General features: G+C 36.5%; 3 protein-coding genes across 4 annotated transcripts in view; 1 reads left to right on the top strand and 2 right to left on the bottom strand.

Moving 5' to 3' along the window:
* LOC111373840 (pentatricopeptide repeat-containing protein At3g09060-like) overlaps positions 1–461 on the bottom strand; it is a 3142-nt gene extending 2681 nt beyond the window's left edge. Inside the window, exons 1-2 of the mRNA XM_022996420.1 lie at positions 354–461; positions 19–292 (exon numbers count right to left, since the gene is read on the bottom strand). Coding sequence (XP_022852188.1) covers positions 19–292; positions 354–461 — 382 coding nt within the window. The remainder of the gene's footprint in view (positions 1–18; positions 293–353) is intronic.
* Positions 462–3622: 3161 nt separating this feature from the next.
* On the top strand, positions 3623–7898 carry LOC111373858. Of its 2 annotated transcripts, none has more exons than XM_022996444.1 (5): positions 3623–4109; positions 4212–4486; positions 5930–6101; positions 6264–7071; positions 7465–7898. In XM_022996444.1, the coding sequence occupies exons 1-4, from the start codon at positions 3989–3991 to the stop codon at positions 7061–7063; spliced, it is 1368 nt and encodes a 455-aa protein (XP_022852212.1). In that variant the 5' UTR covers positions 3623–3988; the 3' UTR covers positions 7064–7071; positions 7465–7898. The 2 variants fall into 2 exon arrangements, with proteins under 2 accessions (XP_022852212.1, XP_022852213.1); XM_022996445.1 differs by having other exon boundaries at positions 3624–4056.
* Positions 7899–9108: 1210 nt separating this feature from the next.
* LOC111373857 (UPF0503 protein At3g09070, chloroplastic-like) lies at positions 9109–12744 on the bottom strand. The gene is made up of 2 exons (XM_022996443.1): positions 10463–12744; positions 9109–9598 (listed from the first exon to the last, which is right to left on the bottom strand). Exon 1 carries the CDS (start codon positions 12511–12513, stop codon positions 10471–10473), a length of 2043 nt encoding a protein of 680 aa, XP_022852211.1. The 5' UTR covers positions 12514–12744; the 3' UTR covers positions 9109–9598; positions 10463–10470.
* Positions 12745–16627: the final 3883 nt, after the last annotated feature.

Below are 16627 nucleotides of genomic sequence, written 5' to 3'. Positions count from 1 at the left end.
CAATCAAAATATTATAACAAGTCACGTCAGGCATCACTTCTCTATCAAGCATTTCGTCAAACACCTCCAGAGCCTGGTTCAAACCCCCACTTTTCGCTAACCCGTTTATCAAAGTTCCATAACTATAAACGTCAGGCCTCAAATTTCTTCTCCAAACGTAATTTATCAAGTCACGGCACTTATCAAACTGCTGCTTCTTACAAGCAATTTTCATCAAAATATTAAAGGTTTCTAAATTTGGTGCAACACCCATTGTCTTAAAATTCCTAAAGAACAACTCGGCTTTACTCAACTGATTCGAAACCACAAATGCATTCAGCAGAGTATTATAAGACCTCACCCCGGGTTCACACCCGAAAATTTCCCTCATTTTCTGGAAGAGTTCCATTGCTTTGTCTACCATTGAATTTTTCGAGTAAGCTTTCATAACAACCAGGACCGTGTCTTCCGAGCAGGGACATTTCTGGGTTCGGATCAAATCAACTATCCGTGTCACGTGAGGGAGGAGTTTCGAATCGGTCGAAAGGGAGAGGCGATGGAGGATGTGGTACAAAACGGTGTCAGTGTGGGTGTAACTCGGGTGGTGAGTCGCCGTGTCAAACAGGTGGAGAGCTGAAATGGGGTTCTTTTCCGACTTGAGGAGACTCAGAAGGATTTTTGGAGTAAGATTTTTGGGCAGGGACAGCTGGGCCATGAGAGAGAGAGAGAGAGATCTAAACGATCAAAACTACAAATTTTTATGAAGACATTTCCTCATTTCCAGGGGAAAAAACGTTCAAGGCGTCAACTTTAAAGGAAAAGATGTGCGAAATCCTCAAGAATCATTAACCACTCGTCTAATTCCATTTGGGTAAATTATATCACCGGTCAGAATTTTATCTCGATTATCACTAATTTTCAAAACATAACTCGTCATTATCATTAGTCTTTACATTGTGTATACATTCATAACTGAGATGGATTCCATTTCTTTGCTTTGAGTGAAATACTAACATGACCTGCATATTTCCAACACGACGGCCTTTCACAATGAAATATTGCAAGCTCATTAAAAATCGCCAATCCCTTTTTTCAACTAAAACATAAACTGAAACCTTCATAAATACAACTTTCAATTTGCAAAGTATACTGTTATTCAACACAATTAGTGCTTCAGCACTAGTCTAAGCGGTGTTCTAAAAAGCGTAATGCATAACGATGCGTAGAGACCAAGCTATAGACTAAGTGAGTTTAGGCGTAAAAAAATATGTTTTTTAATTTAAAAATTAAATAGTAAATAAATAGGAATTTTTGAGAAACTTTCTTTGTTCAAGGCTTTAAGTTACTGTTTTGAATTTAGAACTGACAAAGTAGAGAAATTAACATTTAAGTTTTAATTTAGAAGAATTGTATTAAAAAAAAAAAAAGAGGGAGAATGATTAATTATGCGCACCTAGGTGTGTATAACTGCGCCTAGACGTGCATTAGTGATCAACGATTTCTGTTGACCGCTAAATAAGGCGTCAAGCTACTTGGCTTGGCGTTTTCACTACGCATCGTGCATTAGCGATACCAAGGCTCTGCCAATGCGCACCTTTTAGAGCACTGAGTCTAGGTGTTCGTTAAGTGTTCTTAAATAATGGGACATCATAAACCCTAAACCAGTTCTCTCCAAAATGCAATCATAGGTGTCATCCCAAGATGCAGAAATTCTGGTAGTGAAGATGTCTTGGACAAAATCCAACCCGGGAAGAATTTTTAGAGGATGCTGTTTCTATGCACAGCATGATGCTTGTAGTTTTTTTGTCTGGGTAAATCCTCCTCTTTTTGCACGCTAAAAATCTGTAATTAATGCATGCTGCGAAACTCTAACATCAAGGAGCCAGAACACACACGAATGCCCGAGAAAGCCTCAATTCATTTGGATTTTGGGTACTTTGTTACCAAATTCTTTCATTGAATTTGGCGTAATCCAGATATGAAGGGGGATTTTGATATTTTACTGTCCTGGTGGTTACTCAAACTGTAAAATTTGGTATATATTTAGTTTCAAGATCAGTTGCCTATGTTCTATCTTTTGGACAAGGTATGAACAAGAACAAATTAAAACAAGAAAACAGGAAACAGGAAGCAGGAAGCAAAGAATCAATAAGCTCAAACCAAAAGGTCATAACACAAATCAGCAACCAAGCATGCATAAAAGCAGCAAGCATAAGTCTTATTTATCTTTACACTACTATTTGCATTCTGACCTATTAGGGATTGGAATCACCACAGATGAAGAAAGATGCATCTCATACCTGCACTGGTGCATCAGATCTATCAGTGGTACCTCTTATTTTGGTATGGTAAGCCATAAACACTACAAGTCATTTCCACTTGACCCTTCTTTTTCATATCCAACTTAGGCAGAAGTTCATGTTTTACGCCTGGTCTGCAATGAGCCCTTGCGTTGAGTTGGGCTTTTCCCTTTTCATGCGCTCCTACTCACCCCCCCCCCCCCCCCCCCNTGTTTTGCTTTCTGCCTCTTTGAGGAACACATCACCCCGGTGGCAGGAATGCTAAGGTATCAACATGAGCCCACAACCTCTTCGTATTGATTGGATTCAAAATATGCTTATAAAAAGTCAAGTATGCTGCAAATTTTTAGCAATCATGCACACACTCTACAGGCTCGTCCTTGGAATCCTTTGAGGCTTAGCCTCCATTGCATGGGCACATGGGATTTCCGATAGTTCCCAACTCCTACATGCACAAGCATGTGCAGTAGATCAAGAGGCGATTTAACCTTGTTCTATTCTATGGTTGGTATTAGGTCGATACTTGTATAATTGAACACAATCGAGCAAACATGGGTACAAAATCAAACACTATAAGCAAATTTAAAAAGTTGCTTAAGATTTCTAGATATTAATAATGACTAGCTATATTGCTTTTGCAAGTAGTGATGCAGGAGTCGTCAATAGTATGCGTTATGTGTTATGAAGAAACCGTAGTTGCAAAATAATATAGGGATAAAAGCGTGACACGCTTTTTAATAGCTATCCTCTTGTTATTGGGTCAGGTGAATCCCTCTACTAACTACTTAAAAGATACGATTTGATGATAAAAAAGGTTCAATTTCATTTTACTCTCAAGTACTTTTCTCACTCTCTCTGTAAGTTCCACTAAATTCTAAAGCCCTAGTTTCTTAAGGTTAATCTTTGATTATTCTCATCTTCTGTAAACATTTGTAAATTAGGTGTTGAAAAATGAGATCTAACGAATAGATCTTTCTATTTCATCCTATAGTGGGCAGGTCATAAGGCAAACTAACCATCATTCTGATATAGGGTTACGTATTTGGTTAATAGTTGTATAATCGGCATAGATTGTTGAATTGTTAATATTTGATTGTATAATTACGATTACTTTGCAAATATTATAGTACATATGCGTTTGGGTTGTCGATCTGAGCCTCGATATGGAGCAATTGATCGGAATGCATCATCATACCACACATTCATTTTCTTTACTTTTTTGCAAGTTCATTTCCATCAAACAAAGTATTTGGTGGTGTGTTATGTGATTTTCGCGATCTACAAATACATTAAATCCCATTGCTCGGGAAGGAAAGAAATAAAAATCTAGGGTTCAATCCATAACTAAATCAACTCAATTGAAATGTCTATTATTGCCATGGATTTTTCACGCGTTACAATTTATTGAAAATCCCTTCACTCTAATTTCAGATAGGGAAAAATATAAGAAGAAGAAGAAGAAGAAGAAGAGGAGGAGGAAGACAAATAAATAAATAAATAAATAAATACTTTTGCAACTTTTCTTTCTCCTTGCATTCTACCGTCTCCCTCCCCTCCCCCGCCTTTCTCCGCCCACTCCACGGCCATCCAGTCCCGTCCATAACTTGCCTAAAAAGCTATTTTTAGTAAAAGGAGATATGAATTCATATTAATTTTGTTCGACGCCTCTTGTGCTTCCACTCTCATTCACTGCTTAAGCCAGTTAGAGAATGAAGTTTACGCATATACACGCACTCGTGTACTTGAGACCCATGTTGATTTATTTTCATTTTATCATGTATGCGTTTACCATAATGTCGCAACGAATCTTCTGTTTTGGGGAAAATGAAAGTAAATTAGATACTACGAATATCAATATGAATACAAATTCTTTTTCAGGCTTGGAATTAAGATTTTTGAACTTGAATTGTTGAGATAAAGCTATGTTTTCAGGTTTGAATTTTTGGGGGAAAAGGATGGGAAGAAAACAAGGTGACAAGGGGAAGAAAAATGGTAAAGCTCCTTTGTGCAAGGATGAAGACATTAAGGCTGGGCATTTAAATTCAATTTTTGGTAAATATTCGGAGGCAGAAATGTTATCCCAGCTAAATATACTTGCTCTGGATCCTTGTAAGCAAAAAATTTCGCTGGACAAAATTCAGCCCCTGTGTGATCAGATTCTTAGGCTGCGAAAAGTTATGGTACCTACAAATTCTGAAATTCCTTGGGTAAGTCCTAAGCAGTAAGCATTATCTTATTTAGCTTGTTATTTGTGTTGCTATTCTATGATCGCCAATGATTACTACACAAGCTGTGCATGTTTCTTATTGGATCCTTTGAGTTTAAACTTGGAACATTGTTTCAGAAGAAGCAAAATTCGTTTTAATGAGTGTGAATGTTGCTTGGTTATTAAACAAGCTGACCTCAGTATAGACTGGTCCAAAAACTTGATACAATGTGGCCATTGGCCACTATATTTATTAACTTTCTTGTTTTAATTTTCTAGTGTCTTTGATAATGTCTTGAGGAATACATATAGTGCTATTGTTTTAGCTTTTGAGAAAAAACTATTCCTAGTTGAAAAACAAGGAAAAAGAAAAGAAAAAATTATTGGGATTTGGTTGTTGTATATGCATCTTTAAACGGTTCAACTTTGTGCTACAAAAAAATTAATTTTCTTGTCCGAATGAAGAGGAATCTTAATAAAAATTAATGATTAGAAATGTATGTGCTTGTTGGTATTGCTTTAAAGTGCTTATAAAAAATGGATCTGTGAAATGTATAGATAATAAGTGGGTAGTAAGTTGAAGATCTTATGAAATGTGTGGATAAAAGATGTACAAGGCGGCGTGCCTCACGTGAAGCTTTTGTTAAGAGTAATACTATTCATAGTCAGCGACTGTCAATAGTCATCCTATGTGGCAACTTGTTATAGCATTATTCTTTTGTTAAATACTGTCAACCATCCGCTTTGAGTACCATTCCTTAAGATTTATGTCTCCCACCAATTGAGGCTTTCGCCTTAAGTCCAATGCTCAGGCATGCACCAGTTTGTCTTTTCTTTTTTGGACCTTTTATTACTGGTCTCAACTTTCTGGCCCATGTTAATACAGCCTGGAGCATTTTGTGGGGGCCTTTTGTTTTTGTCATTTTTTCTCGAGTCTTTACACAGAAGGGGAAGGGGATGGCACCATTGCTAGTGGAGAATAATTAGAGAGAATGAGCATGAATATTATTCTTCAATGATGATCAACAGGTTCACAGAAAAACTTCTAAGCTGGGGTTCTCTTTAGATTGATTCCTTCAAGTGACATCCAACTCCCATTTCTATCATTTAGAGTCTTCCTAAGTGACTTCAATTTTTCAAGTATATCTTTCAGAAGAAACTTGTAGAGCATTAAATTTTTATTTTAACTCTTTCAGCATATGAAGAAGACAACTTAGTTCAGTGAAAGGCAAGTCTCTTTAGCTTTCAAGTGCATTAGGGAGATGAAGTGTTGTCGTGTGGATATGTATAATAATAGTGTCATTCCCTTTTTTCTTTCATAGTGCTTCTCTTTCCTAAAAAGAGAATCAAATTTTCTTAATCTGAAGTGCTGTTTACTCTATTTTTCTTTTAAACCATACATCATGGTATTAAACAATGTCGTCATTGCTTATCTATTCCACAGAGAAAGCGAAAACTGCAGGAATTTCTTAAAGATGAGCTGAGAACAACTCCTGGAAATGTGGTACCTAAACAAAATGGCATGAAACTGAGTAGATGGCAGTCACCTCATGCCTCTTCTGTTCCATGCTTGCTCAGTTCAGTTCACCCTACTGAGACTTTTGACAAGAAAATTCGTAAGTCGCGTAGTTCAGGCAGTTTAATGACATATGATGATACATTGCCTGAGGAACAGCTATATATAGAATTATCCTTCCTGGATGATTTAATAGATTGATATCCACCCAGTAAAGATATACCTCATGTAGTAGATTCTGATAAATCTGTGAATGTTTCAGATCCATTGACTCCCGAAAACCAGACTCCCAATGAGGCAACATCACTGAATCTTTACGTTGCAACTCACATTTCAGACTCAGTGACATTGGACAAGCCAGATAAGAAGAAACTTCAACCACCTTTCAAATCTTTCAGGTTACCGAGCTTCATTTGTGATCATCTTCAAAAAAAAGTTGTTCCAGTTGGGCCTCGATTCCAGGCTGATGTTCATGAGTGGAATGGACAGGTGGAGAAGAGCCTTCTTATTGGTGTATTTAAGAATGACTTTCGGAATTCAAGGTGGTTGGGCACCAAAGTTTGGCCCATCGAAGTTGGAACTGTGTTAACCAGAGGGAGAATGAATGAAAAAGGGAGACCTGCCCCTTGTAGATGTGTCACACCAAGATCTGTTGACTGCATAAGACGCCACATTCTTGAGAGGAGGCAACTTCTTCAACGAGATCTTGGACCTGCTTTCTTTCAATGGAAGTTCAATGAGATGGGTGAACAAGTTTCAAAATTGTGGACATCAAAGGAACGGCAAAGATTCAAATCATTGGTGAAAATGAAACCACAATCAAATGGAAAGAACTTTTTGAGACAGGCTTCTAAGTATTTTCCAACCAAGTCCAAAGAAACCATCATCAGTTACTATTTTAATGTAATTATTCTGCAGTGCTTGAGCATACAGACAAGGTCACCCCTAGAACAAGTTGATTCTGATGATGACGAGGTGGTGGACATCAATTCCATGGGCTTGCAAAAGCAATGTAAAGGGAAGAAAGCCATCAAGACTCGATATTTGCGTGTGGCTTCTTAGTCATTAAGGTAGCGGTTGGTTTGCATTTTCATTTTTCATTTTTCATTTTCATTTTCATTTTCAAAACGATTTTTAGTTTTTCCCGAAAACGGCCCTTTTTTTGCGTTTTGGCAATTTATAACTGAAAACGCTCAAAATGATAAAAAATCGTTTTGCGTTTTCAATTATAAATTTTAACTCGTTTTCGAAAATGCGTTTTCGAAAATGACAGACCAAATGGTTTTTCGCGTTTTCAAAAACGGAAAATAGCCTGAAAACGGCAAACCAACCGCACCCTAAAAGTTCACAATATCTAACACCGTGACCATGGCTCATTAGAAGGTTTATTATTTTGCGTTATTTCTCGAGTCACTTTTTTCCCTTCTGGGTGTACCTCACAGATGTTTTTCTTGGTTTTACAGGAAATGCATCAGCATCTCAGTTCGATCGAGTCCATTGTGTCTAGATAAGGTGGACGATTTGGCACATTGAGTTGCTTTTTCTCTCAAGTTTTCTTCCAAACATCGTCTACCTTGGTTAGTCCTCACAACAATCCCTGCTAAAGAACGTGCATCGGATTTTTTTAACGGTTCTGAAAGCAATCGTGAGAAAGAATTGATGATTTTGTTTTCTGCTTCTCATTGTAATAGCCATACATACTATTGATCGTATGCACCCAACAAAGTTGATAGATTTATGTTCTCGTCGATTATGTGTATAATTCTTATTCCGACAGTTTACATGTCTATACAAGACCATGAAACATGGTGGAATTAGGACGTTATATTGGCTTGTAACATTACTTGGAAATGAAACTGAACCCAGATTGCTTGAAAATTGATTTTTTTACTGTCTATATATTGATCGAGCAGGAGGTATTATATTTGTCGATTGAATTTTAGATCTTCAGTATGTGATGATTGTAAGCAAAAACAACTTTATTCCCGACATGGTGCTAATGTTCTGTGTAAATTAAAGCTGTAGAGAGAATATAGATTACGTCTTCTAAATTCGTTTCTTTACTGGAACATCTAAGAAACAAATGTTTATGTGATTTTCTTTAAGTCTACTGATTGAATCTGGGCATGGAAATTACTGATCCAAGGAGGGGAATCGCTGCAAAAGAAAAACCGGGAGATGTGACCAAGAAGGGTACATGCTACGAGTCACCCTCCTCCAGTAAAATAATTAGCTCGAGGATGCCTTCTTTATATTTATCGGAAGGAGCTTTATGTTTTCAAGACCGGCCATATGAGGCAGTCAAGTACGGTTTGGGAGCCAAGCCTTATATGAGGGTCTTATTTTATCGCTTATACAATGGCCAGTCAACATTGAAAGCAAGCAAGAAGTTTGTAGGTAGATGGATCATTGTCATCTTCAATTCGAATAGTAAGCAATGTATGATGTTCTTTCTCAACCTTATTTTTAAATTCACGAAGCCAATTAGGGGAACTTGACATGGCATCGGATTTCGAGCCTCTTTGTCTATTTTTCTTGCATGTCTTCTTTTTTATCCACTTGACCAAAAGCATGTTGGGATGTTTTTCTTGCAACTTTTTGACTTTAATGTCATCTATGACTCGATCAAAATATGAACTCAAAAGAACCATGGCTGCTAATACCTTCTTGTTGATTTTCATATAGTTTGCTGGGGCCACCTCTTTTGTTACTTTTTCAAAATGTTTTTGTCCTTTTATGCGCGTTTTCCCTTCGTATTTAACTTTGTACGAGTCTATGATAAATAGTTTATAAGAAAGGGTAGTTTTAGTTTATAATATTCATAAAACCTAGTGGTGGCTTTTGGAATATTAGATTGAGTAGAGCTTCATATTGTTCACTTATCTTTTTGACCGTAATTTTACTTATAGTGATATATTAAACTTTCAATTGTATTGGGACTTGATCCACGACACGAACGGTAACGTTGTAGGTATGGTTCATCATTCAACTCCACCCCATCTTCGTGCAAGGTCGAGCATACTTATAAGCTACTAGTTTACTCATGTAGAAGTTTATTTCGCATTTTTCGCGCTCGAAATGAAGCTCCAAACCCAGAAGAAAGGGGAAAACAAAGACAAACTACATTTCAACAAATCTACCAATATATCATTTATCATTTACCAACTACTATAACAGATACATACCCACCAATTCAAGAAATGTTACTGTCTTAAGTGACTGCTACACACTCTGATTTACTAGCATTTCAGATGTATTTCGATTATCGACAAAGTTTGAGAGTTTTTTAAGCATTAGCACAGTTTATCCACCGGCGTTGCCATGAACAATCACTATATCCAGTAGAATTGAAACCGGGATTTTGAAGAAAATAAGAAATGTGAAGCGTGGAAATCGACCTCAGCAAATGTACGCCTGGGCCAATGATGAGAGCTTTATTGAGTCCACAGTGTTCGACTTAACTTGCATTTTTCATCTTCATTCAACCAGGAAATCCAATTCCCAGAAATTCAGCAAACCCCAACTGACCTCAATCTTCAAGCAGCTACCAAGAGGGTAAAAGAGTTGCAATACATTTTGAAGGTTGAACGGCCATATCTGGATGGAGAAAGCACAATTAAGATAGTACATACACAGTTACAGATACGTATATAGGCATGTATACACGCACGCCACACATTTCGGGGCATGTCTCATATCAAGATTCTTCAATTCCCTTTTAAACAAAGAAAATTGAGATAAATTTGTCCATTACACACACAATCATTATTTTCCTTTTTCTGGTGGGAAATCCACTATGTTTTGTTTGTGTAAGTGAATAGGACTAACAAAGAGCTTCTCCTATACCAACTTGTGCACTAATCATTACTCAAACTAGCACCCTATGTACTGAACACAAACTACAACAAATCCACTGCTTAGGAGATTGTTTCTCTACATAAGATCAGCTGGTTCATTTAGGGGAACTTTTATCTCCCACTGGCACCTAATTGTGCTATCACTATTCTGATGTCTTTCTATTCATGCTTTGATCCGAAAATTACGCCTTTGTGAACTTCCAATCAAAAAGCAGATTAATACTAAAGCAGGCTCAAGAAACGAGAAAAGTTTATATCCATTTAATCAGCGACAAATTAAAACCAGACAATGTCTAGTAAAAACTATGTGCTTGCATGGTCGTATCAAGAACAACAAGCAAACAAAATCATCGGATAAAAATATAACGAATAAGCTCTGGCATCATATGCAGGTATAGGCAAATATGCCGGTTGAAATCTCAACACAAATGAACAATAGACTGTATTAGGGATTGCAATGAAACATGGGATTTTCTCATTATTAAGATAATTAGAATAGCATCCAGATCAATTCACTGTAAGATAATATCAAGATTCCAAAGAGCGTGTTTGCACAACAAATGCAACAAAATTAACTTTAAAATCAAGAGAACAGCTTCAAGACCTTGGATCTCAATACAGCCGCATGACGCTTCTTGCAATCGAATATGAATTATTTGGCTTTATTTTCCCTTGTCCACCTCTCCGACTGCCCCTCATAGGCGTTAGGTAGAATCGTAAAAGCCCATTATCGAAATGGTTGGGCGAGTATCTTGCACTCCGATTCCTCTCTAACACAAACTCGTCCCTTTTCTTCTTCCCATTCCCATTCATGTCAACGACCGGTTGCCTTGTACTCCCAAATGATCCCTCAGTTTGACTCGAATTCCTCCAGCTCACGCTACTATTGCTTCGAAATACATTCCTATTCAATCCTCCTCTGAGATCAGCGTTCTGTTCGTTCCTTAAATCCTGCCAAGACTCTGATAACGACCTCTCCACCCCGTTAATTCTACTATATCTATCATCATCCTCATCTTTGTTTCCACCACCACGCCGGTGTATAAGTCCCCATATTTTCCAACTCCAGCTCCTTGACCTTTTCGACTCCTTTCGCTCCCCATTTCCTAACACCGAACTGTTACTCCTAAACCCATTACTCAACTCGAGAGCCTCAGAGCATTCATCCCTCAAAGAATTTGAATTTGAGTTCCTTAAAGAATTCGAATTCGAGTCCCTCAAATCTCGCTCTCCTACCAATACCTTAGCCCCATGAAAGTTATCCGCGGTGGTTGGAGAAACCTTAGCATTAGAAACTGCCTTCAACTCATCAATCTCCGCCACCACAGCAGCCGCAGTCTTCCTAATGGAACTAGACCTATCAAGACTCTTCCTCCTCCTCGAGGAAGAATCTGTATAGTATTCCCGAGTCTGTGCCGATCCTCCAGGCACACCCTCATCCTTATTAACACCATTCACAGTCATCATTGTTGGCTCCTCTACCGGAATCTGCATATCAGACCGCGATCCATGGACAGCCGGAGCATCCTCCATTACAGAAACCATTGGTGGCATCCTCGGAAAACTCCTCCCGATCAAGTACCCATCCCATGATGCCCGAGGTTCTTCAAAAGAGTACCTGGGATCATCAAAGCTCATTCTCCCAGTTCCAGCATCAAGCGAAAACCTCGGATCGGTATCACAAGACCTTCTCCCAAACCCGTAATCAGCAATCTCAGATTGAGTTTCTCTGTAACGCCTGGAAATTGGTTTCTGCACAGGCAATTTGCCCGAGTTTTCCCCATCACTCTGCTTCTTCATCTTCTGCTTGCGCCTCCAGTTTTGCCATTTCTTACTAAAAACTGAGGCCGCAGCCCAAAATCCCCCTCCAGAACCCTTCTTGTCCTGGGTGTCAAGATCTATATGATCCTTCATTGGCTTCAAATTGTTAACACTCAGAACTTCTTCTATAATTTCAGAATTATTCGCCTCTATTTCATGGGAGACTCCAAGATTCTCCAAATGGGTATCCCGAACTGGAACAATTTCATCACCATCGTCATCGTCATTGTCCTCACCAGCAGAAGCAAAATCTTCTATTTTTTCAGGTTCTATAAACTCCTCATCATCACCATTTTCGTGCTCCTCGGGAACGGGTTTATTGGCAACAAAAGACTCGCATTGCTTGCTGCTCTGAGAATATTGTGAGTGGTTTTGGGAAGAAGAAGAGGCTTTATTAGCGGTTTTATTAACGTCGTCAATAGTAAAGAGTGACCCGAGAGTGTTACGCACCCTCACGTCACAAGATTTTCTCTGGGGCTCAAAAAAGAGGCCTAAAGCTTCATTTTTGGAGGCGGAAAAAGATTTCGTTCGCCGAAGTTCGGGAAAAAATGAGGTGGATTTGGAGCTAGCAGTTTTAGGTACTGGCGGCGGTTTGTTGGACGATGAAGACGTAAACAAAGATTTAATGGCGGCGGCGGTGGCGGAAGAGGGGCGTCGAGAGGATGATGGCGTATTGGAGGAGGATTTATCTAAGGTGGTGAGCCGTTCGCAAAGGCAGGAAGGGCAAAACCCAGTAAATTGCTCATCTGGATGGCGGTCGCAACTGAAGGAGGAACGCGGTGGCTGTGGCGGCTGCGGCGGCGGCGCTGTCGGGTCTGCAACCGTAGGATTCATAACCGTTGAAGGTGGCTTTTTACACTCAACCCCCAGCTGCTCATTTCACTTCATCTCGCATTTTACACACAGTGTAAGCACAAAAACTCCCAAAAATCTGTATAACAGTGCAAGAATCTGTATGTTATAGAGAGAGAAACAGGGAGACAAAGCTTTACTTCGTGTACTCAAATGGACAGTAAGAGATAGCGAAGCAAAATAAAGGGAAGAGAGAGAAAGGAAGAGGAAAGTATCAAGGAAATAAAAAAGAACCGAAACTTTCTCTCTCTAAATTCCCGTACCGCTCATTCTTTTCGAGTTGAAATTACTGTTTTGCCCTTCAGTTAAATTCCTTGCTTATGCACAAAAGGAAATTTATTATTTAATTTACAAATGTTCCTAATTATAGACCCAGCTAAATATTACTCAACAAATTAGATTAGGATCAAATTCACTCCCAATATTTTTTTATAATTACACGTTGCGTCCTTCTTGAAATAAATTATCAAAATTTTATTAAATGGACAAAAAATTCATTCATAATAACTGTACTTTCACTCAAACGTATAATTTCGTTAAAAACATGTCCAACTTCAAACCGATATTAGCATAACAGTATAGTTATCATGAATGGAATTGCATGAAAATATGTCCAACTTCAAATGTTCGTGCACTATCACAAGTTGGAGAACACGATATACTTCAAAAGGAGAAATCTAATTGAAAATTTTGGATGAGTTGAGAAGTTACCAAAACATTATGCAAGTATATGAAAAGATTTAGGATTAACATGCTAATTAGTAATAGATTGGGGAGCAATAGTGTAATTTTGAGTAATATTTTTTCTTTGTTTGAGGAGCTTTCAATTTTCAAAGATTCCTGTCTGAGAAAAAAGCAAAAGTAAATCACGCCATCACCAGGGAGACTCTCTCTCTCTCTCTCTCTCTCTCTCTCTCTCTCTCTCTCTCTCTCTCTCTATATATATATATATATATCTTTTCTTTCTCTTTCTATACGTATAGAGAGAGAAAGAGAGAGGTAAGGTGTGTTTATCTCAAATCGCTTTCTTTGGTTTGCTTTTTCTGATTTTTGCTTTTCCCTTTGTTTTCTTTTTGTTTTATGGCTTTTCTTTTCTTTTTTTCCCTTCTCTTTTGCATTTCCGCCAAAAATCAGATCCATAATGAATAATATATGATTTTTTAATTTCATATTGAAATTTCAGCTTTCATGATTTTGTGGGCCAAACACCGACTGTGTTGAAGAGGGGAGACTATTTTTGAAAAATAATTAAATTAGTACTAAAAGGCTCGGCTAAATTCGCTAGCCTGTACTTTTAGTCGGCTCTATTGGCTTCGACCCATTTGAACTCACATAAAAGAGAAGCATTAGTTTTGGTGAGAGTCATTGTTCACATGTAATAAGAGTATATTGATTATTGATAGTAACATGGCATTTTAAGATAAGAGTATGTTTTGATCGAGGTGGTAAGGGCATCTCCAAACACAACACTATTGCACCATTTTGTACCATTTTTTAGTGCAAAATTGCTCCAATCCAACACCAAACTTTGCACCATTCTGGTGAAAAATGGTGCAAAGTGTAAAATGTTCATTTTGCCCTTATTTAACATTTCCCAAATAAATTTGTTGAGGGTATTTATGTAATTTGTGCTATATATTTTTTAATAAAATAAATTATTATTATTTTTTATTAATATTAATATTATTTGTGTTTAAAATAAATTTTAAATGTAAGACATAATAATTAATTAATTAATTAAAAGACGAAAATAATTTAAAATACATCAAACACGATTATTTATTAAAGTTAACGCAAAATATATTAAATAGCAATATATATACGAAAATCGACATTTTCAGGAATTTCTTGCTCGTCATAGACAAATCAAAGATAAAGAAACTCACATTGCACTTCAAAATGCATTAATCGATCATTTGTGGGATGAACATATGATTTTGAGAATTAAATTGCAAAAATTTAGCGGTTTCGTAATATCGTCTATCCAAATTCGAAATGCATTGTACTATTTTCTAATGGCATAATTTCATATTTTCGTTGTTGTAGTATTTTTATTAATTGTTCTACGTTTTTTTATATTTATTAATGAATCTAATATTTTTCGTAATTTAACGTAATTATTTATTTATTAATTTATGTATTTATGAAATAATTCAATAAATAATATTTCAAATAAGTAGATTATAAAGAATAAAAAAATGGAAGAAAATGGTTAAACACTGTTCATTTGGTGTAATTTTTTGTGTAATGGTTGGAGATGAATTTTAGTTTGGTACAAGATTTGGTACAAAATTTGGTGCAAAATGGTGCAAAATTTGGTGCAGGGTTGGAGATGGCCTAATATTGACCTTATAAGATGAGGACGATTGTGGAAGCTCGATTCAATATCAAGAAAAGCTATAAAGTCCTACGATGAACTTCACATATGAGAGGACTCGACAAGAATTATTGAGAAATCTTGTTCTAAAATGAAGTAAATCCATCAAGATAAGCCACATGCAAGGAGAAATCCTACTTGACACTATAATGCTTAAGCCTATCCTTATTAGTCATCCCTCTTGGTTTTGGCACACGTCTTGTTTTGAAATGAGCACGAAACATCAGTTTATGTGATAGTGAATCTCATTACTACATTTTTTACTAAATTAGGATGCATTTTTTATTAATTGGACAATGAAATGGTGACTCTACTATCACCTAAACTCGTATAAAGTATCATTGATACTACTAAGTGTTACTCCATTGTATCATAATTGATCAATAATGATTTGGTACTTAATGACCGGCATGGTTAGGTCAATAGATGAAAGTAAGCATCGGTTACTACGGAGGTATAGGTGAAAGTAAGCTTTAATTACGCCGAAAATGGATTGTTGAGTTTATATGATCATCATAAAGTAATTAAAGGGCATTTTTTAATTAGGTTTCAATGTGCCACAACAAACTTTAGTTATAACAACCTGCATATATGAAAAATTGATAAGAAAATCTGGGAAAGCTCTATATGAACAAGGAGCTGTGATGGTATAATTAATTCACAATCCGATAAAAAGTCACAAAATTGTTTAAATGCATTCTTAATTATAGAAAAATAGGCCTATTCGAAATTATGAAAATTTAACTGAAGTTGTCAATAGAGTGATAATGATGATCCTGCTTGCTATCATTACATTGTGCAAAATCAACGGCTTTTAGAGACGGAGACATATCAACGGTATTAATTTTATTATATTAAAATTTAGGTCAAATTCTTCCTTGGATTTCCTCCCGGATACGTAGGTAATCCGTAGCCCAAAATCCGTGCTATGTATAATGATTATTATTACACAAGTTGCCACTCGTGTGAATCCTATGTCGGACTACGTACGTTACGACTTTACAGGCATCTTAATTCGTGTATGTAAGCGTGTGTACTAACTCGTGGAAAATGGTATCATTATTATAATTATTTAAACTAATAAATTTCTTCATTTTCTTCTTCTAAAATTTTACTTCTTAAAAATCAAACATTAATTGTAATAACACATTTCAAACCCACAAATATTACTCAATTATCAACCATTTGTACGTATAATTGATTATATTCGGCAATGGAATAAACTGTCATCGCTCGTCAAATAATGTTTGTTGAAAAAAAAAAATTCTACGACAAAAAATGATTTGTTCATTTTTATTCATTAGATGTTAAATTAGGCTTCCTCCTTATGAATTCGTATTTTTCTTTATTTTCAGTATAAAATAAACACTTCGCCTTTGTAATGGATTGATTAAAAAATATATATATAAATTGATGAATCAATTAATTCATATGCTTTCAGTAGCAAAAATGTCTTGTTGCAATATAAGTGAATTTAACAAATCTCGCCAATTAGGTTACTCCAAATACTAATAAAAAATCAAATGTTACAAAACAATCACTCTGGGACTATCTAACAAAAATGTGAAATTGAGGCTAATCCAAATCTTAGAAAAATCAAGGGATTCTTAATGTTGTAAATGAATGGTCCATTAAAATTTATTGGTGAATGACATTTGTACCCCTATAACCCTAGAAATTATTACCATTATATCCCTGATTCTTACCTATAAATATAGG

Source organism: Olea europaea, unplaced genomic scaffold, assembly GCF_002742605.1.
Source record: "Olea europaea var. sylvestris unplaced genomic scaffold, O_europaea_v1 scaffold1168, whole genome shotgun sequence".
NCBI lineage: Eukaryota > Viridiplantae > Streptophyta > Magnoliopsida > Lamiales > Oleaceae > Olea > Olea europaea.
Note: the sequence above shows the minus strand (reverse complement) of the source record. Positions and strands in the feature narration are given on the sequence as shown.